The 24013-nt window shown below is 56.2% G+C and overlaps 2 protein-coding genes and 1 long non-coding RNA gene across 6 annotated transcripts; 1 reads left to right on the forward strand and 2 right to left on the reverse strand.

Annotated features, from left to right (window-relative positions):
- KCNK17 (potassium two pore domain channel subfamily K member 17) lies at positions 1–12744 on the reverse strand. Of its 3 annotated transcripts, XM_086370628.1 has the most exons (6): positions 12266–12714; positions 8616–8730; positions 8415–8547; positions 6729–6889; positions 6112–6286; positions 1–639 (listed from the first exon to the last, which is right to left on the reverse strand). In XM_086370628.1, exons 1-6 carry the CDS (start codon positions 12542–12544, stop codon positions 441–443), a joined length of 1062 nt encoding a protein of 353 aa, XP_086226754.1. In that variant the 5' UTR covers positions 12545–12714; the 3' UTR covers positions 1–440. The 3 variants fall into 3 exon arrangements, with proteins under 3 accessions (XP_086226754.1, XP_086226755.1, XP_086226757.1); XM_086370629.1 differs by lacking the exon at positions 8415–8547 and having other exon boundaries at positions 12266–12744; XM_086370631.1 differs by lacking the exons at positions 8616–8730; positions 12266–12714.
- A 1494-nt stretch (positions 12745–14238) lies between these two features.
- KCNK16 (potassium two pore domain channel subfamily K member 16) lies at positions 14239–22514 on the reverse strand. Of its 2 annotated transcripts, none has more exons than XM_086370632.1 (5): positions 20857–22514; positions 17561–17675; positions 16272–16438; positions 15305–15470; positions 14239–14983 (listed from the first exon to the last, which is right to left on the reverse strand). In XM_086370632.1, exons 1-5 carry the CDS (start codon positions 21067–21069, stop codon positions 14760–14762), a joined length of 885 nt encoding a protein of 294 aa, XP_086226758.1. In that variant the 5' UTR covers positions 21070–22514; the 3' UTR covers positions 14239–14759. The 2 variants fall into 2 exon arrangements, with proteins under 2 accessions (XP_086226758.1, XP_086226759.1); XM_086370633.1 differs by lacking the exon at positions 20857–22514 and adding an exon at positions 19009–19155 and having other exon boundaries at positions 14255–14983.
- On the forward strand, positions 18920–20124 carry LOC147346742 (uncharacterized). The gene is made up of 2 exons (XR_015152692.1): positions 18920–19269; positions 19506–20124. It is a non-coding gene; the product is annotated as an uncharacterized LOC147346742 (long non-coding RNA).
- Positions 22515–24013: the final 1499 nt, after the last annotated feature.

A 24013-nucleotide genomic window follows, 5' to 3' on the forward strand; every position in this document is an offset into this window, starting at 1 on the left:
TAGTGTTTTAAATAAGCTTAATTTTTATTTCTCTCTTATACAAATGAAGTCTGGTGGAATCCAGACTCATGGTGCAACATGGCTGCCAGAGCTCCAGCCACCACTGCAGCCAGCCAGAAGGGAGTGGTAAAGAGGAGTACCCTCCACACACTGTAAGTCACATCTGTAAGTCACACGGATTACTTCTCTGTATATCCCACTGGATAAAATTTAATCATATAGCTGCACCTAGCTTCAAGGGAAGACCAAAAACTGTAAACTTTAGTCTGGGTGGTCTTATGCTGAACTTAAAATCAATAATCTTCTTGCTGAAGAAGAAAGTGGAACAAATGCTAGAATATAGTTAGCTGTCCTTTCCGCAGCATGAGACTTGAGTAGAAGGTTCTGGGTGCTGCCCCTCTGGAGAGCAGCTTGGCTGTGGGGAGTGGGGTCCTGCCTCCTCATCCAGGCCCTGACTCCAGCTTCGGGGCTTGAAGTTCCCCTTGGAACTCTGAGGATAGCAGGAGTATGATTCTCGTGGAGCCTCCAGTAAGGAGAGGATCAGTTTGATGATCAATGCCAGCCACGCCATCCCAAAGAGGATCCACAGAGACACTGTGTTCTGGTACCACAGCGGGTAATTCCGGGAGGGGTTCATTCCTGAGGGAGAAGCAAGGTCAGAGGATGCAGACCTGGGAAAGTCAGGACCAAGTTCCCCAAACAGAAACAGACACACATGGCTTTGTGTGTATAAGCAGAACGTGGGGGGTCCAAACTGGTCTGAGCTGGCTGGGATCACCTCCCTAGGATTCTAGGAAGCCTCCTGGATTAACTCCTAGAGTTTTGACCCTAAAATTCCCCTTTGTCTTTCTGAAGGACTCTGCTTATGCTCTGTCCCAGTGGTTCTCAAAGTGGGGCCTGTGGACCAGCACCATCAGCATCGCCTGAAAGTTTGTTAGAAGTGCGAATGGTCTGGATTCCATTCCAGATCACTGAATCAGAAACTGTCATAGGAAACCCTCCGAGAGTGTGTAATACCTGCTCTGCGGTTTGCCTGTTTCTATGTTTGGTTTTCTCAAAGGAAAGGCAGCTTGCCAGCAGCTTTAGGAAGAAGAAATGGAACTGCTGGGGTTTGTATCCAGGCTCATTTCTCACTAGCTGTGTGACTATCATCTGCCTGAATGTCCTTTGCCTGTGAAATGGGGACAATAATTTTTCCTTCTTGGCTCATCCCAGCGCCCACCATCTGCTTCTCCAGACTGGATTTGCACATCTCTCCCTTGAGCGCTGTGCTCCGGTTACTCTGGTCCTTCCCCTGTTTCTCCATCTATCAACCTTCCTGCCCCAGGGCTTTTGCATTCGCTGTCCTTGCAGTTCAGAATGCTCTTCATTTCCTCACCCTTCAGATCCCAGCTCAGAGACTAGACTGAGCCCCTGTGTTACCCTCTCTCACAGCCCTTGTGCTTTGGCCAGGTAAGTTACTTACTCTCTCTGGGCCTCAGCTTCCTCATCTATAAATCGGGGACAATAAGAGGGTCCACCTTCTAGGACTGTTGTGATTATCATATGGTTCATATCGTAACGTGTTCATATCGTACATGCCTGGCATGTAAGATCTGTAGTACATCTGTAGTCAGGTGACTGTTTTTCTCAGCTTTGGAGCCCCACGGATCAGGACTGGATAAGGAATGACGGAAGGAGAAAACAGATGGAGCTCCCTGTGAGGCTTAGGTAGGTCATGTGAAGAGCCTGCTCCAGGGCTTCCCTGTTGGCTCAGTGGTAAAGAATCCGCCTGCCAAAGCAGGAGATGAGGGTTCACCCCCGAGTCTGGGAAGATGCCACATGCTGCAGAGCACCTAAGCCTGAGTACCACAATTGCTGAGCCTGTGCTCTAGAGTCTGGGAACCGCAACTACTGAAGCCCAAGCACCCTAGAGCCTGTGCTCAGCAACAAGAGGAGCCACCAAAATGAGAAGCCCGCACAGCAACTGGAGAGTAGCCTCACAGCAACGAAGACCCAGCACAGCCAAAAATAAATTTAAAAATAAATAAAATTATATATATAAGAGGCTGCGTATAACTTCGTTCTTCCCTCTGTCCTGGGGGTCTATCTTACCTCCCTCATCAGAACAAGATTGTTCAAAGGGCAGAGCTCTGGCCTTTTATTTCCCTGACATCTTCTTCTGTCTCCGATCTCTACACTACCCACCTCTCTGTCCACTTCCCATTCTGTCCTGCTGGCCCCAACACTACCACTCCTCGCTGTCTTCCCCAGCCTGGACACATCTCCTGGGTCCCAGCTCGGGGATGAGCGCACAGCCCTGGACCTGACATCACCACCTGGCAGCAGCCTGGATTGGATTACGCTGATTGGGTTAGGAGGCCACGATTCCGCTGGCGGTCCCAAATGAGAGCAGCTGTGAGCCAGCTCTCTGCCCCTGGGGACCCGTTGGCTTGGCTTGCTCCTGTCGATGGAAAGGGGAGGAGGTGTTCTTCTCCCTTCTGATTTCATTTTTTCTTTAGCTGAAATCATAAGCAGCAGGAGACCCGGCAGCTGGCAAGGCGCTCAACTGAGTTGCAAATGCAATTGGGGGACGTGGGGGCTGGCTGCAGGGCCAAGGAGGGGCAAGCGGCTGGGACCTGGGGGCTGCTCTGACCGCGGTGTTTGGACAAGAGGAACGGCTATGAAGACAACGCCCCTGTGGCTGCTGACATGGGACAGTGGAGGCCCAGAGTCCAGGTGGTGGACCTCAGCATTCCCATCCGAGAAAGGGGTTTGACCCTGTCCCTAGAGGACAAGGAGGGCTGAGAGACATGGGGAAGAGCTGAAGGTGGATTGTCCCCTTTCAGCTATGGAAGATTCCAGAACATGTGCACATGAGGATCCCTAGCTTGGGAGTCTATCCTAGACCTGTCCTTGGCTTGCTTGCACTATGACTTTCATCAACTTCTTTCTCCTCTCTGGGGCTGTCAGTGAGGCAGCGGGGGCCTGGTTGTGCAGGCTGGGCACTGCACAACCCTAGAAGGTTGCCATTCACACCCAGCACAAGGAAGATGTGCTTGTGGACCTGGTATGGCCTCTGTCCTTGTCTCCACTAGGCTCTGTGACCTTTAAGAATTACAGGCACTATCATGTCACCTACCCAGCTCCTCTGAAAACCTTCAGAACTTTCTTGTAGTCTTAGGACAGAGTCCAAAATTCATGACTCAGCCTGAGAAGGCTCTTTATGTGACCAGGCCCTGCCTCCCTCTCCACTCTGAGCTCCCTGCTTCCCCACTGGACGTGGGTGCCCAGGAAATACTCTTCTGACCAGCCCAGCTGCAGTAGCCTCAAGCCAGAGCTGTGTGTTCTCACGGAGAGGGCAAATGAGGGTACATGTGGTCACTTGTCATGAGGCGCTGAGACGGCTGCAGAAGGAAAAGTGCGTGGTGCAGGGGACAGAGCTGCCCATTGCCACTCCGTGGGCATGGTCTGCCCGGCACCCCTGTGGACTTAAAGGGCCCTCATGGGTTCATACCAGGCCTTCTCAGTCACAGCATGTGGTGGGAGGGGGCTCTGGGGGGCCTGCACCCCGCACACCAGCCTCCCTGCCCTATCAGTCCCCACAGGGTGGCTCACAGGGTAGCAGGGACCCTCTGATCAGCCCTCCTCGCTCCTGCAGAGATGGCTGTGTGGAGGTCGCGGCCCACCTCCCAAGCCCCTGCTCCCCCAGTGGTGGCAGAGACCTTGTCTCCTCTTTCCAGGGTGCCATGTCTAGAGATGCCTGCCTCCTCCCCCTGGCCCTGCCTTCCCTCAGGGGACCATGGGGCCTCGGGACATCCTCACAGAGCGCCCTAACAACCCACAGAGGTTTGTCCAGACACGCTTCTAAGGAGCCTATTGTCAGCTCTTCCCACCTAGGACCAAACTCTGGAGCCCCAGTGGTCAGTGGGCACCAAGAGACTGTAGTTAGGGGTCCCATTCCCGTTTCTCTTCCCCGCTTTTTGCGCGGGGCACCCTCAGAGAACAAGGACTTGTGGGTTTAAAATGGGCAAATCCTGAGTTTCATCCTTTGAGCCCTGGGGTAAGGGGGAGAGTTGGTGCGAGAGGGCCAGAACGACTACAGAAAAGCCCTGAGGTTTTCAGAGGAGCTGGGCAGGTGACATGAATTTTTTTTTTGGCTGGCCCCCATGGCATGTGGGATCTTAGTTCCCCAAGTGGGGATTGAACTAAGGCCTCCATATGGGAAGCACAGAGTCTTAACCACTGGACAGCCAGGGAAGTTCTGGAACTTGTAATTTTTAAAGGTCATAAGAGCCAAAGGGACACAAGGACAGAGATTGTTCCAGTCCATGGTGCCCTTCTCATTGTGCTCTGTGTGAATGGCAACCGCTTAGGGTTGTGCAGTGCCCAACCTGGGCAACCAGCCATATGCAATGGCCCTGCCTAGACTAGGGAGACGGCAGTGGGAACAGAGAGGAGAGGACAGATCCAGAACTCATTCTCTGAGCTGCACGTGTGTGTGTGTGTGTGTGCCTGTGTCTGTGTGTGTTTGGGGGGCAGTTGAGGCCTTGGGGACGCTGGCGTCACCTGTCTCTGAGCTGCACGTGTGTGTGTGTGTGCGTGTGTGTGTGTGCGTGTGTCTGTGTGTGTTTGGGGGGCAGTTGAGGCCTTGGGGACGCTGGCGTCACCTGTCCTCAGACACATTTCTCCTCTGGGGCCGGGAGTGGAAGCATGACTCACTTGGAGGAAACCATCCCAAAGACTTCCTTCCAGAGCAACAGCATCCCTTCCAGGATGGGGGACATTGGGAAGGGGCACCATGAGGCCCCAACCCCGGACCCTGGGGATGGAGAGGTGCAGGGAAGGGGGCCCGGCACCCAGGCCAGAAGCCATCACCCGGCCCAGCCCCTCGTTTTACAGACAGGAACACTGCAGCCCAGACGGGGGTTATGGGAGGCCGTCTGGAAAGGGTAAGAGTTCTTGGAGAAAAACAGATCAGAATTCGTGTCCTACTAGCTGTGTGATTGCAGGCAAATGGCTTGGCCTCTCTGAGCGTCATCTTCCTCCTCAGTAAAATTCAGTGACAATCATTACTCTTAATGGGCTAGCTCTTTGTTACTTTGGTAGGACCTCATTTCTTCTTTTATTAAATTTATTTACTTATTTGGCTGCACCGAATCGTAGCTGTGGGACGCGGGATCTAGTTCCCTGACCAGAACTAGATGAAACCTGGGCTCCTGGCATTGAGAGCATGGAGTGTAGCCACTGGGCCACCAAGGAAGTCCCGGGACCTCATTTCCGTATTCCAGTCTGGGTTCTGTCTTTCTCTGAGGGAGAGAAGGGACTCCTCCCCGGTTTAGGATCAGCGATGGGAGGTGGGGCACAAAGCCCGCCTGAGGCCTGCGTGTCGTGATGCTGGGGGGCCAATGCTCGTTTGGTGACCCTTTAGGGGCAGGGAGTGAAGGGGGATGAGGCTGCCCCTGTGCCCACAGAACGCCTCTCTGCTGCCCCCTGCTGGGCACCCACCTGGCTCTGTTCTGCGAGGACAGTTGCTCCTGTTTACCTTGTCCACGATGGGTGATGACCACCGAATAAACCCCACCCTGGACACTCCGGACCACACAGCTCTTTCTTTCTAACACTCAAGAGTTTGGAGGCTGACTGGGGGCTGGGAGAGGCTGGGGTTTTCTGATTCTCTCAGGCTCTCCTGCCAGACACCCCTGCACTGTGATGGGGGCGACGTGGCCCTCAACCCAGGGACAGTAAGAAGTTGGCATTTTGTGGGGCAGGGTGAGGTGGGGGAGAGGTGAATGAGAGAGGCCCTGGCCAAAGATGGATGGGGGAGAGGACTCAGAGCCCCCCTTCTTCTGATAAGCTTTAAAAATAATATGTGACCCTGTGGGATCCTCAGGTTCCTCAGAATGATTAGAAATGTGGCTTACAACCCGAGGTGCTGGGTTCAAACTCCAGCTGTCACTTTTAGCTGGGAGGCCTTAACCCCATCACACCACAAAGGCAGGTTAAACCAGCCAAACTAAGCCTGTGTGCTCTGGACTTTGGGTCCCCAAACCCCATGGGGCTGGGCACGCAGCAGGTGCCCAGGGATGCGGGCTATGAGCAGACGCATGCAGGGTGCCCCTCGCGTCTCACCAATCACGTAGTCGCCGAAGCCCACGGTGCTGAGAGTGACGAAGGAGAAGTAGAAGCCCTCCACGTAGGTCCAGCCTTCCATGTGGTTGAAGAGCAGCGGGGGCAACAGCAGGAAAAGCAGGAGGCCCGACAGGAGGGCGCTGGAGCCTGCCAGCCACCGGGCCTTGGCCGGGTCCTGTGGGTGCACACGGCGCCCAGCCCCCGTGAGGCTAGTTCTGCCTGGCGTGTGCGGCCGTGGGATGGCAGGGCGGGGGCGGGCAGATAGCCTGGAGGGTACTGAGCTGCAGACGGGGCTAGCACTCCCCTGGATAAGGAGGGAGGTGCCCTTGAGGCTTCTCCACCAGTGCGTGTTCTCCGGGCTCCTGAAAAGGGCTCGGCTGCCTCGTGCCTTTCCTGTGTCTCCCCACTGATGCCCCTTTGTTACTGAAGACCTCCCCATTCTGGGCAGTGACCCCCCAACCCCACTACACTCCCACCGGGAACCCTGATTTCCAGAAAGACCTTCTGCTTCCACCAGTGGCCCACCCCCTGGGGCACCCCGTGACTGCCAGCATCCATCCTCTTCTACCAGAGACTCTCCCTCCAGGCGGCGGTGGCGACCCCCGCGGCCCCCTCACCTTCCAGGCGCCCCCCAGCCTGCGGGCACAGCGGTGTACCCCCTGCTGCATGCAGTGCCCCAGGCGGTTGAGCACCACGAGGTTGAGCGGGATCCCCACGAGAGCAAAGAAGATGCAGAAGAGCCGGGCGGCCATCGTGCGGGGGCTCAGGTTCCCGTAGCCTGAGGGCAGCAAGGGGACACTTCAGGGAGCCTTTCCATCCTCAGGGGCCCCGGTTCTACCATTGCTATGGATGGGACGCGGCAGCTGGGGTGCCCTTCCCAGGCGCCGTGCAGGGCCCGACACACTCCCTCCCTCAGCCCAGCCTTAACCTCCCTTCCCATGGAGGTCATGCCCCAGTCCTGCAGACTGGAAGACCAATGCTCTAGGAGGGACGGTGTTTGCACCATAAAACGTGAGAATCCCGTTTGTCCTCACTTCGCTTCTTCCCTCCCTGGGCGGGCGGAGAGACGCGGGAGGGGGACGGAAGGATGCAGAGCCCCTAGGGCCCTCCTCCCACTCAGAGCTGGCCCAGACAGTTTTAGGGCTACACTGAGCGGAGAGAAGGGAGAGGGACAGAGTCCACTTTGGGGATGGTAGAGCTGGGCAGAGAGGCTGCGAACCTCTGAATCAGGTGGGCCTGGGGCAGGGGGTGTCGGGATGTGGGGCTCAGAGATGAGGGCGCCCTGCACACCCAGGAGGCCTGGACCACAGTGACTACATCAGCAGCCCCTCCTGCTCTGGAGCTCAGGGAATGCTGGTGGAATGGGTATTTTGGAATTTATTAACATGTCAGCATTTGTTGAGTGCCCACGGTATGCCAGGCTTATGCTAGACCCCTGGGGTGTAAGGATGAATAAACACCATCCTGCCTCATCCTTCTGGGGCCCATGGAGTCAAGGGGCCTCCCAAGCATGCTTGCTTCACGGTGGAAGACTACCCAAGTCCCCGGGTAGCCTGAGATCTGCTTCCAAAAAGTATTGTCTAATTTAAAGCCAGATAGAGAGTCCTCTGGGTGCATCTTCTTAGCTCCACTCTGGGGAGGAAGGGGCAGCAGGGGGTGGGGTGGGGCGGGGTGGGAGTAGGGGGCGGCTGGGATCCTGGTTTTCTGGGGCGAGCGTCCTGGCTGGAGGAGGTAGCTGTAGCCACCAGTGGGGTCAGCCTGCCACCTGGTGGTGAGTATGGTGTCATGCAGGCTCCGGGGCGGGGCGACCGGGCTGGTTGATCAGGCAGCCCCACTGAGTTATTTCCTGGGTGTAGAGTTGGAGGGGTCTAGGCCATTTTTCTTCTCCAAACAAAAGCCCCCAGACACCTTCCCAGGACAAGTTTCGCCTCTGCTCTCCTGAGGATGGGGCCAGAGGAAGGGGAATGAGAACTATTTGGGCGTCCCTGTGTGTGGGGGAGGAGAGGGGTTTGGGGAGGATGGTGATGGGGGTGAGGAGGTGCCTTAGTGAGCTGGGGGGAGGCCTCTGACAGTGGCCACCTCTCCCAAGGCTGAGACAGGGGGTTCTGTCCCTTCTTCTTTCCCAAGTTCCCCTTATTCTCCTGCACCCCCTCCTGCCGCCCTTCCAGGCTCAGTGTTAGGTGGGCTTGACTGAGCAGACCAGGACCCTTACAGTGCCCAGAGGGTCTTTACCGCTACACAGGGGACCCTCTGCTTCCTGAAAAGTTGTTTAGCAGAAATCCCCAGAGCAGGACTTCACAAACCTCCCAGGAACCTGGGTGGAGGGCAGGAGCCGATTCAGCACATCTTCCGTAAGACCAAGGTTCTGCTCCCAGGCGGTGTCCAGGCTGCTCGGCCTGACTGTGCTTGAGGTCCTAGTAATGCCTCTGAAAGAAGCTGGTCCCCGGTCTCTCAGGCAAGGCCACCCTCCCCAGCAACCCTCCCTGACCCCATTCTTCTCTTACCGATGGTGGTGATGGTGGACACGGAGAAGAAGAAGGAGCCCACAAACTCCCAGCGTCCCATGCTGGTAGTGTTGCCAAGGACGATGTCCCCATTTTTGTATGCCTCGATGATGCCCTGGGGAGAGGCTATAGTGACCACCAGGCTCTCTGGGGCAATGGGGCCCCTGCACCCACCCACACATACACACACACACACACACGGCTGTCCTTGTAACCACTCTGATCCCAGCCTGTCCGGGGCAAGGAGGCTCTTCCTCTCCAACCAGGGCCTCCCCCAGGGCAGGGAGCATGGGGACAGCTCCTTCCCCTGTCTACCCTGGAGCCCAGATCAGCCCCAGGTATGGCCATTTGTTTTCTCTCCTGTTCACTCTCATTCTTGCAACAAGCCCTGGTCAGGACCTGCATGTGAGGTATCAGGGGAGCTGAAGATGAAAGAGACATGACCTCAGTTTTCAGTGCGACAAAGCCAAACTTAACTTTGTCTCTTTTAATTTTTAAATTATCTATCTATATTTTTGGCCATGCCAATCGGCATGTGGGATCTTAGTTCCCTGATGAGGAATCGTCCCCCTGAATTGGAAATGCAGCCTTAACCACTGGATTGCCAATGAAGTCCCCAAACTCAACTAACTTTGGTACAGTGTCATCCATGAAGCTTTAGGCACCCAGCTACGTGAGCTGGGCAAGATAGCCAACTTCTCTGTGCCTCAGTCTCTTTCTCTGTAAAACGGGAATACTCATAGCACCCACTTCATGGAGTTGTTGAGGTTTAATGAGTTATTAGGTGTAAAGGCTTAGAAGAGTACCTGGAACACGGTTAAGGTTAGCAACTGCTCTCATTATCATTATTATGAATATAATGCTGTAGAAATACAGGATAGGAAAGGTGTGCATTCTGATGGGGGTAGGGGCAGAAGACTTCATGGAGAGGGTGATTGCTTTTCTTTAACGTACCAAAGTACAAAATACAGTTTTTTTAAGGATTATGTGTGTTTTCCCCCATGATTCTCGATTTTCTGAAAGGTGCTTATTTTGCCTCCATACGTACTTTAAAAAATGTGTGTCATCAACATTAGCATTCTGTACAAATGTGAGAAGGCAGCTGAGGGTGATGCTTTAGTTGGGCCTTCCTAGAGGGTTGGCTAGGATTGTTCCTGGTAGAAGGACGTTTAGGGAAATAGGACCACAGGGGCAAAGGCTGGAAGGGAGGACTGTGTCTGGGATATAGACTAGGGAGACTGAAAGGTAGTTGGCAGCCAGGCTGGGGATGGAGTGGCAGGCCTGTCTCAAGGTCACCGAGTAAAGGGGAGGCAAGCTCAGGTATGTGTGCTCCGTGGCAGCTGGCAGTACAGAAGATGCTGGCAGATCCGGAGAGGAGAGAGTCCTGCAGGGGTGAGTGATGGAGAGGGCCTGGCCTGCATCCCGGCACGGAGTGCCCAGGAGGCACAGAGAGGAGGTTCTCAGAAGCCCAGAGCTCTGGCCTTATTTGGTGTAGGTAGTGAGGGACACATCTAAGAGCACTCTGAAGGTGTGTGGATGCGGGGACAGATATTCGGAGCAGGGAAGAGCAGAGCTGCTTACTCTTGACCCGGGGGGAATTTGAGGGCTGCTAGGAAGGTGCAAGAGGAGAAGAGGGCAGGAGAGGATGAGATGGTTGAATAGCATCACCAACTCAATGGACATGAGCTTGGGTAAACTCTGGGAGATGGTGAGGGACAGGGAGGCTTGGCATGCTCCAGTCTAGGGGGTCACAAAGAATTGGACACAACTTAGCAACTGAACGACAACAACAGGAAGTTACATGAACATGTCTGCCCTCACTGGGGAGATCTGGGTTGGAGACACCACATCTGTATTCCTGGGGATGGTTGAAGCCACAGGGGGCTGAGGAAGGAGGTGAAGTGGAGGTGAGCCGGAGGTGGGTGGAGGGGAAGAGATGAGAGCTCCGCTAAGAAACTTGGGAAGCACCCCCGTATGCAGATCTGCACTGAGGCAGTCCTCATGGTGGTTGAGGGCCCCAGCGCTCTGACTATGAAGCCGTGCCTTTGTATGTAATCTCTCTGAGCCTCAGTTTCTCCATCTCTACAATGGGCACGATAATAATGGCGTCCACCTGTGAGACAGGTGGGGGTGGAGCGAGCTCACACATTAGGAACAGCGCCTGACTCGCAGTAAGCGCTGCATAGAAGTATTTCCTATCATTCCCATTGCTGTCACTGTCATATTTTGGGGGGCCAGGCTGCTCGTAATTGAAGTTCACCACCTTTTCAAGGGGAGTGTCACATAGCCTCCAGGACTAGGCGGTCTGTATTTGTAGAAGTTTAGAGATAAGGTGGAGGTGTCATCTGAGATTCTTAGCAGAGATAGTCCTCTGCTGGGCTCCAGGCCTGACACATCCGCCCAGTCCCAGGGCTCAGGACTTCACCTCCGCTCCAGTGCCCTTGTCCCTCGCCACCAGACACAATTCCCTGCCACCTTCTGGGGACCAGCTTTGGGCTGGCAACTCTGGGACACAGGCCCTGCTTTCCTCGCCAGAAAAGGCACCCGGACTGCAGAGCGGGGACGTCTGGCTAGGGGTGCAGCTGTCTGCGCTCATGGACCAAGCCAGGGACCCGGAGATGGAAGCTTGCCTCAGATCCGAGCAGCCCTCCGTCCAGCCCAGGGTCGAAGGAGACCTTCATCCTTCGTGAGGCCTGGAAGAACCCTCCCCTGCCTGCCTCCCTCCCCTCGCCCCGCTGAGTCTTCCCCCACCCACTCAGCAGTCTCTGCCCTCCACGATCTCTGCATCCTCCCACCCACCGACCCCTGCAGACCCTCTGGGCCCTCGCTGCGTGCCCTCAGACTCGGAGAAACCCGGGTTCAGCCACCGAACGTCCCTGTGTCTGCTGCTTTCTTTTTGCGCACCTCAAATCCCCGGGCCCCTGGCTCCTGCACCTCGGCCCCATTCCACTTAACCTGGGGCGTTGTGTGTGTGTGTGTGTGTGTGTGTGTGTGTGGCAGCGGGGACAAGAGCGCTCTGCACCCCCTTTCCTCCCAGCCTCCAAAGATCTTGCTGCCGGCTCGCTCATCATCAGACCAGACCAGCGCCCTCTGCTGTCCCCGCCCCCAGGTCTCAAATTCGCATGTGGGTCTCCTGTGGAAGGGGCCATGGGTGCCCCTTCGCCCTTCGCCCGCTGTCCGACCCGACACAGCGCCCTAAATTCCCAGGTGGACCCCTCCCGCCTTCTCCCAAGCTGAGCAGCGCGCTCTGTCCTAACGCTACCCGGACCCGGTCGGGCCCCACCAGCCCTGGACCCCGTCAGTGCGCCCCCTATCGCCTTCACCCCGAGATTTGGATGCGTGCGCCACGCAACTCTCCAGACAGGGAGGGTCCCGCCCTCTCGCCCCGAACCCTGGGCTCACGGCGCCGCGCTGCGTATTTCTCTCGCCAGAGCCGGGGTCTTTGCATCGGGATCCATCCAGCCCAGCACTCTGGTCTCCTCCCTGCAACGCGCGCCCCCAGTCGTCCGCGCGTCCGTGCCTTCCTTTATTTCGGAGAAGTGCTCCTGGCGGTGCCCTGACCGGAGCCGGGCCGTGCCCTTTCTCCCCGTGCCCGTGCGGTCCGCTGAGCCAGCGCCCCAGCGCCCGGGCCGCCCAGACTCTCCCCTCACCCGGATCAGCGAGTCCAGCGCCTGGCCATCCAGACACGTGAAGTTCCGCAGCAGCTCCCACTTGTCACGCTGGAATCTCTTGCTGGAATCGTGCGCCGCGGGGCTCTCCAGCGCCCAGAATACGCAGGTGCCCAGGACCAGGTAAGTCAGGTAGGTGAGCAGCAGGAGCAATGTGCTCGGCACCGGTACCGCGCAGCCCTGGACCCCGCGCTCGCTCGCATCCCAGGCTCTCCATCCGCTCTTAGCCGGAGAGGCGGAGAGGCGGGAGTCGGGAGCCATGGACCCGGACCGAGGCGCAAAGGAAGGGCAAGGGAGGAGCTCGGCTGGTCCCTTCTCTGGCTAAAGCCCGCCTCTGCCCCGTTTTCTCAGCAGTGGAGGTGTGTGCTGGGGAATGGGACAGCCCTGCCCCACCCCGCGCTGGGATCCAATCCCTGGGACAAAAAGAGGGCAAGCTGTGGGCATCTGGCCCCGCCTCGAATGCGTGTGGAGTGCCCACCCCCAGGCACGCCTAGCTCAGGAAGAAGGGGAGGTCTGTTGGTGACCGCAGGCGCTGGGAAAGACCGGCCCAGGGCCTCCCCGTGTCCTGTATGTAGCAATCGGTGGGAGGAACTCCTGCAGACCGCACTCAGAGGGAAGAGAAAGCGGCAGGCAAGTTTATTTTCCTGGGGCCCTGGGATTATTACCAAGGACCCGCTGCCTGTCAAGTCGTCTCTGGATCTCTCCCATCACCATCCTTGCCTTATATACCCAAGGATGCGAGATCCCAGCAATCTATCGCCAATTGCCCGTGAACTTGGGAGGCAAGAGGAGTCTCGGCCAGCGGGCTTGTCCATTCCCTGCTTCTGAAGATGCCCCCCTACCTGTTCCCTCCTCCACCCAGGATGGAGGAAGGATTCAATATAAAGAGTCCTGGGGGTTCCCAGTTTCTCAGGCTTCTCCTCCATGCCAGGAAGTCCTGGGTGTAGCCCGGGACTCTTGCTGCTGTAGATCCTTCCCTGAGTGTCCCACCCAGAGCCTCCTCGGCTTCATGGTCTAACCTCAGTCCAGTCCAGAGGTCCCTGGTCTGTCTTGCTCAGAGAGGTTTGCAGTCCGTGGTGAGCTCGGGCCTTTTGATATGTGCGTGTGTGCTAAGTCACTTCAGTCGTGTCCGACCCTTTGCGACCCTATGGACAGTATGTAGCCTGCCAGGGTCCACTGTCGCTGGAATTCTCCAGGCAAGAATACTGGAGTGGGTTGCCATGCCCTCCTCCAGGGGGTCTTCCTGACCCAGGGACTGAACCCGTGTCTCTTAACATCTACCTGCATTGGCAGGTGGGTTCTGCACCACTAGTGCAGCCACCTGGGAAGCTCTGGGCTTGGGATGGACTGGTATAAATCTGTCTTCTCCTTCTGGCCAGAGGTGTCACAGTCTGGCAGGAGAGAGGCCAGGCTGCATGAGATATTCCCAGTGGAGGCTGGGCCTCCTCACAGCTCATTTCCTGGAAATCTTCTGGGATCAGCTGGCTGGTGTTTTCCCAGGGAGGGTTTGGAAGGGCTTGTAAGAGCCCAGAAGGGGTAATGAGATCAAAGGGTGCCGTGAGGCAGTCAAGGGAGGCCATACTCAGGAAAGTGGGTGGGACGCCCGGGAGTGCTGAAGCCTTGTTCGAGGACAGCTCTAGACCTCTAGGCAAGAGGAAGAGGCAGACCTGGAGGCAGCCTGCCCACCCCTCTAGCTGGGAGCCTCCTGAAGGCATGATGATGGCTCCAGAGTCCCTGCCTGGGCCAGCGGATCCCATGGGTGCGCGTCATATCTTGGTCTGCCGGTGCCATGAGGTTTTGGTCACTGGGTCGTTTTGCCTCTCTGCTTGTCTAGTCCTTCCACCTGGGGGGCAGGAGCGTCACTGTTGCTGCCCTGGAGCCTGGGCCAGCGCCTGACGCACACTGGGGGCCTGATGACGCCCCGCACACGTATCAGATGAGGCCCCGCACACGTATCAGATGAGGCACAGATACAGCGGCCCTTTGTTTATTGTCCTGTATGAGATCTTCTGGGGTGGGGGGTGGGGGCAGTTCAGGAAGCGCGATGGAGATTTGGTCATAATGATCCATGTCTGGATTCAACTTTTTCGGGTCATTTTTTTTTTTTTTTTAATTTTTTGGCCATGTGGGATCTTAGTTCCCCGACCAGGGATCGAACCCACACCCCATGCATTGGAAGAGTGGAGCCTTAACCACTGGGCCACCAGGGACGTCCCCACAGGTCACTTTTGAGGGAGGGGCTCGGGGATCGCAGCACACATCTTGCTCCGCACACATCCGTCTCCTGTTCTGTCTCCTTTCTGTCACTTTCTTGGGCCCTCCTGTTTCCTTTCTCTCTCTGGAGAGCTCCTGAGACCAGCTCTGGCTGGGAAGTGAGTGGGTTGGCCAAGGAGGAGGTGTGGCAGGAAATCCAGGGGGCCTATGGGGTGGACAGAGGATGCTGTGAGGGGCTTCTGCAGCCATGGTTTTGGGGGGCTCATGCAGAGATGGGAATCTTCTGAGGTCTAGGGAGCCCATTGGTCTCGGGGGCTCCCCCTTCCTTGAGACCAAGGCCTCTGCCAAGCAGCCAGAGCTGGGAGCACCGGTGCAGAAGCAGGGGGCCCAGTGGGAGGACCAGCGCCAGCCACGCCAGGCCCAGGAGGATCCAGATGGCTGCCAGACTCCGGTACACCGAGAGGTAATGCTTGCTGGGGTCTGTGCCTGGCAGGGAAGGAGGACACGATCAGTGCCAGCGGTCGGAGGGACAGCCACCCTCCAGGTTCCAAAAGGGTTCCCACCAGTCTCCCCCTAATAAGGATCAGCAGGCGAGGCCCCTGGGGTGGGGGAAGGGTGATGGGTTCCCGGACCAGTGACTTCTGAGGATGTTGTGAGAATTCGCAGCAGCCTCACAAAGTGTTTGTCTCCCTTGAATAACCAGGGGCTCTCTGGTCCTCAAGAATTACCCACTTCCCCCCACTGATATCTCCCCCTCCCCCAAATCCTGGTGGCCCCCACCCTGTGATCTGTGGCTGCCTTTCTCACCAACGACATAGTCCCCGAAGCCGATGGTGCTGAGGGTGATGAAGGCAAAGTAGAAGCCCTCGCTGAAGCTCCAGCCCTCCACGTGGCTGAAGATCATGGGCGGCAAGATGAGAATGAGCAGCGTCCCCAGTGCCAAGAAGAGGGCCAGGCCCAGGGTCTGCAGCAGCTGGAAGCGGAGGAGTCTCTGAGTCTGCTTGGAAGGCCCATGGTTATAAGCAGGGGAGGGGGTCTGGGGCGAGCTAGGAAGTGGGCTGGGCCATAGTCAGGTCCTTAGCCTGCACCCTGTGGGGCGGGGGTTGTATCTCTGTGTGACATCTTGTCCGGGCCAGGGAAAGAGCTGGTCAGCAGGATTGCGTTGGTGGGTCAAGTTGGAGATGCCTTTCGGCTTGGTGTCCACGTGTGCAGGACCCCGAGGACTTAGATATGGGATGGAAGATGGTCACTGAGCTGTCCCCAGTCCTTCTACACCTCTGCCTCTTTGCACAGCTTTGCAAGGGCCCAGATGACAGGGTGGGCACTGGGGGTGTTCAGGGTGGTGTGGAGATGGCTATTGGAGTTCTCTGATGACCATGGAGGTGTGTGCCCAGATAGATCCCCCTTCGAAGAAGGCCTAGCCAAGCTGCCAGCAGGTGGCCTCCAGCCATCTCTCTTGCTCAGGGTGTATTTCAGCCTGGCCCAAGGGCACACCTTGCCATGCCCAATTGAGGCCAGGGCAGAGTCCTGGCCACGTCAGCGCCCACTGTGGGGCAGCTTGTGCCACCGGCACCTGCCCAGCTCCTTGAGGGGTGGGCTGAGGCTTTGTCCAGCCTGCATCACAATTTTGTTCCTCCTTCCACCTGGTCCTTTTTGTCCATGGGTGTCGAGCCCTAACACACTGCTAGCCAAACTCTGTCTCCATATCAGCTTCTGGGCGACTTGAGCGCAACAGACTCTGTCCCAGTGGGGCTGTGGGGAGGGAGGACCTTACCTGGGAGCGTCTGGGCTGGTCCTCCCACCTCTCCAGCATGGTCAGGTGGGCACGCAGCCCTGTGCCCAGGTGGTTGAGGAAGACCACGTTGAGCGGGATGCCCACCAGGGCGTAGAAGACACAGAAGACCTGGCCTGCCTCTGTGCTGGGCGCCAGGTTCCCATATCCTGCAGGCGGGGGAGAGGGTACAAATATGAGGAAGGGAGAGTTTGGAACGGCCTCCCTGATAGACTCTAGCAGAGGCTGGTTTTCCACCACCACGGGGAGGAGAGGTGCAACGGGGGAGGGTGGGGCGGGGCGAAGAGAAAGCTCCTCTGTTCCCATGAACACTCTTCTCAACCTCTTCTAGAATGATCTCGATTGGTAAGTATCCTTTGAAGGCTCATCTCCAAAAACACCACCTCTAGGAAGCCCTCCTGACTGCCAGCCTCTTCCTCTTTACCAGGTGTGACTCCCCACAGTGCTCTGTGTCATTCCTATCTAGCTATCTAGTTTGCCCTGTGCTCCTATTTTTAGCCTGCTTATCTTACCCTTCATTAGTGTATCAGAAGCTCCTTGAGAGCCAAGCTTGGGTCTGATCCAAGGTCATACTCTGCTATTTCCACTCTGTCCTTGGGTGCGATCCAAGTTCATGCTCTGCTACCTCCACTCCAACTGCTTTAATGTCACCTGAATTCAAGGACGGTGTGTGGAATTGAACTTAATCGAATGAATGGGGAGATCGGGCTTCGCGGGATGGAGGGGTTCCTTGTGGGAGGGGGAGTGGATTTTCTGGCTGAGGGAGTACAGCAGATGCTGTTGGTGCTGTGTCCCCTGGGAACACAGGGACAGCAGCTGCAGCTGTGTGGACAGCTCTTGGACACACAGGGGACTCCCCACCCCAAGTCCCTGCCTCTCTGTCTACCCGAGGGGTTCTTCTGGCCACAGGAGGTGTTTGGTCTGGGGGCAGGTCCGAAGTGCTGGAGAATTCATACATCCGGACTCAGTCCTCAACCAGCCAGGGCAGGAGTATGTAGATAAATATGCCTGTTTCCTCCCCACTTGGCTGGGCTCTCCTTGGCTTCTCAGAGGGTCCCCAGCACTGGTGAACCCAGTGGCTCTAACCAGTCCCCTGCTCATGATTGCGAACTCTTTTGCCCTTTCTCTTCTTCCTGTTTCACTCTCCCGCTTCTCCTGCTTCCCAGAATCGTCTCCGAGATAAACCACATCCTTGTCTCGGCCACTGCTTTTGGGGAACTCAAACTTTAGCAGGGGTACTGGGGGTGGCCTTCTCCATCCCAGCGCTTTACCTATGGTGGTGACGACCGTGCCCGCAAAGAAGAAACTGCTGCCAAAGTCCCAGTTGCTGGGGTTGGTGGAGTTGCCTTTGGGGTTCACGCCCTTCACCCAGGCTTCCATGATGACCTGTTGAGGAGGGGGAGCAGCAGGGGGTGGGAGGAAGAGGTTGCTGACAGCACCGGCTGGTGGCCAGCCTCCCCGCTGAGTGTCTCCTGTTGTTTCACCTAATGAAGTTCTTAAGTCACATTCCCATTTCATGGAAGAGGAAACTAAGGCTCAAAGTGGCTGACTTGCCCAAGATGGCTGAATTCCAAGCTCACTTCCTGCTTCGCTGGCCAATGGCTGAGTGTGATGTGGGCATTAAGTGTGGCTAGTGGAGGGGAGATGGCCCCAAGGGGACAGACAGTACTTATGGAGTCATCCAGGTGGGACATGTTACCTATAGCCAAGAGAGTGAGACCCCAGGGGTTGCCAGGACGAGAAGACTTCGAGGTGGATGTTCCTGGAAGGGTGTGCTTGCGAACATGAGGTTTGGGACCACAGGAAAGCCATGGGGCTGCCCTCTCTTGGGGCTGATGGTGGACAGAGGACCTTGAGTTCTCTGAGCTTCCAGGTGAGCTGGCAGGCTTGCTCTCTGCCGCCCCCTGGTGAGTCCCAGGTCTATAGCAGAAATTCCATCAGAGGCCAGGGCAAAGGTCTCTGTGTGTGTGTGTGTGTGTGTGTGTGTGTGTGTGTCTGTGTATCTGTGCTGGTGGTGTATATGTGTGGTGTGTTGTATACATGTGGTGTGTGCATGGGTGCCATACGTTGCACGTGTGTGCATGCTGTTGTTTATAGAACTTGAATCCTGCAGACTCAAGCCTAAGCCCCTCTGTCCCCTGCCAAGCCCTCTTGGAGGTGGGCGGGGCATCTGCCCCCATCAGCTCCCAAAGCCCTCCCCTGTAGCCCTGAATTGTTCCAGGGTAGCTGCGCAGTCTGGCCACCTGGTAGAGCCCCAAAGGCCAGAGGGAGATGGGGTAGGGGAGGGGAAAGCTCCAGCCTCCAGTGCCTGTGGGAATCGTTTCCCCTCTGGCTGGGTGAGCAAGCACTGCAGGGGCTGGGGGTGACCCCTGTGAGGGCCGGGCTAGTCTGGATGTCGTGCCCGGGGCTGTCTGCTTCTCCTCATTTTGGCAGAATTGGCCTTTTCTCATGTGAACCTTGGCCTCTTTCTCTTTCCCACACATCCAGAGAGGCCAGACCGAATATTCCAGAACATGCCTGCTCCCCAGAGACCCTAGCCCATGGGAGCAGCACTGGCCCTAAGACCTGGCTGTCCCCTCCGCCAGTCTGGGGTTCTCCATCCTGCGGAGGAGGGGCCGCAATGCGGAGGGTGCTGGGGGTGGGGCTCCCAGTGCGGACTGTCCATTCTTCTCTAAGAATCCCCGTGCCCAGGTGAGAAAGGCAGACTTGCACCCCGGGCAAGTTTCCTGATGGTGTCGGTCTTCAATACTGTTTTTGTTACTGTTATAGCTCCGCTCCCCCTACTGTCATCTGAACAGTAGAGCAGGCCCTCCGTATCCAGGAGATTCACACAAGCGCAGTTCACACTGGCAGATACGGAGAGCATCGCTGGGGTTCTTGGAAGCAATCCCGCGCGGATACGGAGCGATGACTGTCACGTGTGTTCTTTGGGAATCTTACCTGGCATTCTTCTGCCTCTGAGTTGGACATCCCCTGGCAAGTGAGGGTCCCTCCCAAGGAGGCTGAGGACCCCCGGGGAGGTCTGGGGGCCTTTCATCAGTGGCACCTCCCTCAGGATTGCAGTCAAGCCTGTACCTTTAATTACATACCAGCTACCAGTCCCTCCCCTGCTCCCTCTGCAGCTCCAGGAATTGCTTCCAACCAGGAGCTGAGGGTGGAGGGGTTCCAGGGCCTTTGCCTTACTCCCCATCCTGAGCCCTTCTCACCCCTGACTAGGGTGCTATGGTCCCAGCCCTGTGCTGCTGTGGAGCGAGGAAGTGAAACCTGAGGCCGGAAGCCCCTTTTCCTGGGAGAAAGGGCCTCTCACAGCTCTGGAAAGTTCTCTGATCAGCCAGCCCACATCTCATCTTCAAGGCCTGCTGTTCTCCAGTCTTGGGGGTCCATCAGTGTGGCCTGAGGACTTGTTAACACACAGCCTGTTGTCCTGGCTGCCCGCTGGAGTTCCTGACTCAGGAGGTCTGGGGTGGGACCTGAGGGGTGGCCTTTGTAAGGAGCGTCCACGTAGGGCTGATGCTGCTAGGCCAGGGCCCAGCCTTTGAGAGCCGCCCCCTGTACTTATGTTAAGCTGTGTGGCGAGGAGCAGCTGGCTTGGGTTAGAGTTCTGCCTCTGCCATTAACTATGCAGCTCTGGGCAACATATCCCACCTCTCTGTTGCCCAGTCCCCACCTGCAAATCTGAGAGAGTGGTGGCAATAGGTAATTACGAGGAAACACATAGAAAACACTGAGCCCCAGGGGATGGACCAGTATTGGTCTGACCCCCTCGTGATGGCCCTGCTCCCTGCTGATTGGGGCACATTATAAACACTCAATAAAGACCAGTCATTGTGATGAATCTGCATGTGGCTTGCTCCTTTGTGGTGGGTGTCGTCCCCTACCGGACCCCCTGGTCTCACCCTCCCCCACAACACCTTGGTTTTGGCTGGTTTCCGGGAGAGAAGGGACTGGGACCCCATAGTTTCTACAGAAGGGATCCAAGCAGGGGTGACCCATCCATCACCAGAGATGCCCCATGGGCACCAGAGGGGTGGGGCTCAGTCACCCTGGCTGTTGCTTATCAAGCCCAGGTCCATGGCGGCCGGCGTGGTGGCTGCTCCTGACCTTTATCTGTGTCTCCCACCCACAGTGTGGTCAGCAGCCCGTGGACGGGGGAGGTGAGCTAGTGGGAAGGCAGAGGAAGAAGCTGCCTGGAGCCGGGGAAGGGGAAGCGAGGAGTGTGGGGGCGGAAGTGTGCACCGTGTTGGTAGCCCTGACACATGATTCACATTTATGCAGCAAGTGGCAGCCTAGAAAGAGCTTTCAATCAGCTCTCAAACGTCTGCGGCACATATAAGACTATTCTCCTCACCTAGAAGGGGACCAAGGAGGTTAAGTGGCTTGCCCAATATCACACAGCAATCCAGTTATAGACCCCGGGGCCAGACTCCGACCTCAGGTCTCCCCTGGCTCTCTGTTCCCATCACGCTCGGCTTCCAAATGGGGCCTCAGCCATCGGTGATGGCTCTGCAGCTGCATTCTGCAACCCCGCCCCCCCAACCCCCATCCCACATCAGCCTGTCCCCTCCACCTGCACAAACTGCTCCACGGCCTGCTGGTCCAGGCAGGTGTAGTTCTCCAGGAAGCGCAGCTTCTCGAACTGGAACCGGTCCCTGGACTGAGACTCTGCCTGCTTCTCCAGCAGCTGGAAGATGGTGGCGCCGAGCAGCAGGTAGCAGACGTAGGCCAGGAGCAGGGGCAGCACCCGGCCGCCCCAGCGGCTGCAGAGCCCGGTGCGGGGCATGGCAGGCCCAGGACTGTGCCAGGGCCGTGGGGGTGGCTGTGGAAACAGAGGCGGGAAGCGCCCGGGGATCTGGTCTGGCCTCCTGCCTGCCTCACCCTCCCTTGCGGCACAGGTGTTCGGAGGCTGGGGAGTCTGTTTGAACAGTGCAGCTCAGCTTGGCTGCACTAAGTGCCCTGAGTGCAAACAGGCCTGCCACCCCCCGCCCAGGCTTTTTTTTTTTTTTTTCCCCATGGAGAGCAGCAGGTCAGTGGCAGGGACCCCTCAAAGAGACCTAACGGTCCTCCTGAGCGCATCATGTCCCACTTTCTGCCTCCAAGTTGGATGGGTGTTTGGGGACCAAATCGGATGCTCCCCTTCACTCTGTCCCGGCTCCCTTGGCAGCTCCCAGCTTCTCACCCATGACGTCTTCTGAGCCCCAGGCTTAGGAGCTGGGAAGAAATCAGAACGGGTGTGAATAAAACTTGCACTCAGTTGCCTTGGCTACGAAATGGGGCTGGAGGGATGGACCTGCCTCTTGGGGGAACCCAAGGATGAGAGATCTGGGTGACAAATCAGGGGAAAGCAAACAGACAAAGGACAGCCTGGATCAGGAAAAGTGTGAGGCTTGATGTTCCTAATAAACTGGATGCGTTTGCTGAAAGTCCTCCTCGCTTGAAATCCTTAGCAGGTTCCCTTGGGAGGCTACGTCGGTGAGACATAAGTGTGAGTAAAAAGAAGCTAAAACAAAGTACCTCCCGGCCCGGAGGTCTTAACAGTGGTTCACTCTGGGTGGGTGGAATCGAGGGTGTTTTCCTCTCTTTCTCTGCGTGTGTGTGTGTGTATTTGCAGCAGCTTTTTTTTTTTTTTTTGATTTATAACTCACATGCTACCATTCACACACTTAAAGTATATAATTGGATGGTTTCTCTGTTCAACTATATTCAGAGGCCTGCAACTATCCCAAGATCAATTTTAGAGTATTTTTAAAACCTCAGAACAGAAACTTGTACCTTTTAGCTGTCACCTCCATTCGTCCAGCCTGCCCCCTTGGCCTCTGGCCAACAGTTAACTTGCTGTCTCAGGATTTCCCTAATCTGGACATGTTTAAACATTTTTAAAAAGTGAAGTATAGTTGATTAACACCATTGTACCTATGTCCGCTGTACAGTAAAGTGACTCAGTTATACGCATGCTGCTGCTGCTGCTAAGTCACTTCAGTCGTGTCTGACTCTGTGCGACCCCAGAGACGGCAGCCCACCAGGCTCCCCCGTCCCTGGGATTCTCCAGGCAAGAACACTGGAGCGGGTTGCCATTTCCTTTTCCAATGCATGCAAGTGAAAAGTGAAAGGGAAGTCGCTCAATCGTGTCTGACTCTTCGCCACCCCATGGACTGCAGCCCACCAGGCTCCTCCGTCCATGGGATTTGCCAGGCAAGAGTACTGGAGTGGGGTGCCATTGCCTTCTCCAAGTTATACACATATATACATTTAAAAAATATATTCTTTTCCTTTATAGTTTAATCACAGGATATCAAATATATCGGTAGTTCACTGTGCTATACAAAACGGCCTTGTTAGACAGCATTTCATTTAAATGCAGTCATACCATATGTGGACTTTTGTGTCTGGCTTCTTCAATTAGCATAATGTTTTCATTATCCGAAAAGTAGCAAGTGTCGCTACTCCATTCTTTATGGCTGAATAATATTTCATTCCATGGATATGTACCAACATTTTATGTGTATTTATATATCCGTTTATCAGTTGATAGATATTTGGCTGTTATGAATAATACTGCTATGAGTGTTCACGTATGAGTCTCTTTTAGTGGGATTGTAACTTTTCATTTCTCCCCTGTAGTGTCCTTAAGAGTAGAATTGCCGGGCCACATCATCACTCTATGTTTAATTATTTGAGGAACCACCAGGCTCTTTTCCAAAGTAGCTGTGCCATTTTACATCCCCACCAGCAGTGTGAGAGGGTTGTCAGTATAATCTGCTTGTGTTCTCTGGTGTTTCCTGTAATGAGCTGCACCCGCAGACATGAGTTGCCACGCCGATAGCTTTTCCCTCCTTCTCGACGAACAGAGCCCCACATTTGTACATGTCAGCCCCAGGCAGTGGAGCCTGGCTGATCTCACCCATCATGATAATCCCACTCCTCACTGTCTCAGGAACAGCCCTGCGAGGGTGCTTTATGTACGGGCAGTGAAGTAAGTGAAGACCCATAGGGGGTTAAACAAAGCACCGTAGCTCTGTCCTCCCCTGGTTTCTGGGGAGTCCTGATGGGTGAAGTGCACCCAGTTAGTCCCCTGGAGGCAGGGAGGCCAGGCTATCATCGTCCCCACCCAGGCAGTCATTCTGGCATTTCTAGCTCTTCATCTGCAGGCAGAATGGCTCCGGGAGCCTGTGGACAGTCCACCGAGGAGCCCCAGGTGCAGCCAGGCCATTAGAAGCAAACACTTGAAAGCGGAGGAGAGGGGCCCAGAGAGGGGGAGGGGATCAGGGGATCGCCTGCCCCTCGTACCCACTTTCGGAGCTCCCTTTCAGCAGGGCCGCCCTCCCTGCCCCGAGACCTGGTTCTGGCCAATTAGATGTGAACAGAGACAGCTGCGGAGGAGTGGGCTGAGGGTGCTGCATCCGAACCAAGGGTGGTCTGCCCTGAATGCACAGATGCTGGCCCCTGCTCAGCCACCCCGTGTCCTTGCAGGAAAGGTCACGAGCATCGAAAAGATGCTCAGCTGATTCCTGCACACGCCTACCTCTAGATGTAAATGGGCTTGAAACCTAAGCCTGATTTGTTTAAGCCACAGTTAGGGATTGTTACTTCTCAATGGTTAGATAAGTTCAAGGTTCAGTCAGGGCCCTGTCTGGGGGTGGCAGGTGCTGGCTCTGGGTCCCTGAGGCCACCTGGGCGTCCACAGCTGTCTCCTGTAAGGCCCTCCTCACACCCAGAGCTTTCCCAGA

This window comes from Bos grunniens, chromosome 23 (assembly GCF_055505025.1).
Source record: "Bos grunniens cultivar Pamir isolate PY7600 chromosome 23, Bosgru_T2T1.0, whole genome shotgun sequence".
NCBI classification, from domain to species: domain Eukaryota; kingdom Metazoa; phylum Chordata; class Mammalia; order Artiodactyla; family Bovidae; genus Bos; species Bos grunniens.

Excerpts from the sequence above, each read along its gene's own strand:
- KCNK17 (XM_086370628.1), bottom strand. The coding sequence starts at position 12,544 with ATGGCTCCCGACTCCCGCCTCTCCGCCTCTCCGGCTAAGAGCGGATGG. Across the intron at positions 8,548-8,615 it reads GTCCACCATCACCACCATCG|CTTCTTTCAGAGGCATTACT; the intron begins GTAAGAGAAGAA and ends ACCGGGGACCAG. Across the intron at positions 6,287-6,728 it reads GGCTGGGGGGCGCCTGGAAG|GACCCGGCCAAGGCCCGGTG; the intron begins GTGAGGGGGCCG and ends GTGCACCCACAG.
- KCNK16 (XM_086370632.1), bottom strand. The coding sequence starts at position 21,069 with ATGCCCCGCACCGGGCTCTGCAGCCGCTGGGGCGGCCGGGTGCTGCCC. Across the intron at positions 17,676-20,856 it reads CCGTGGAGCAGTTTGTGCAG|GTCATCATGGAAGCCTGGGT; the intron begins GTGGAGGGGACA and ends CCTCCTCAACAG. Across the intron at positions 15,471-16,271 it reads ACCAGCCCAGACGCTCCCAG|CTGCTGCAGACCCTGGGCCT; the intron begins GTAAGGTCCTCC and ends CTCCGCTTCCAG.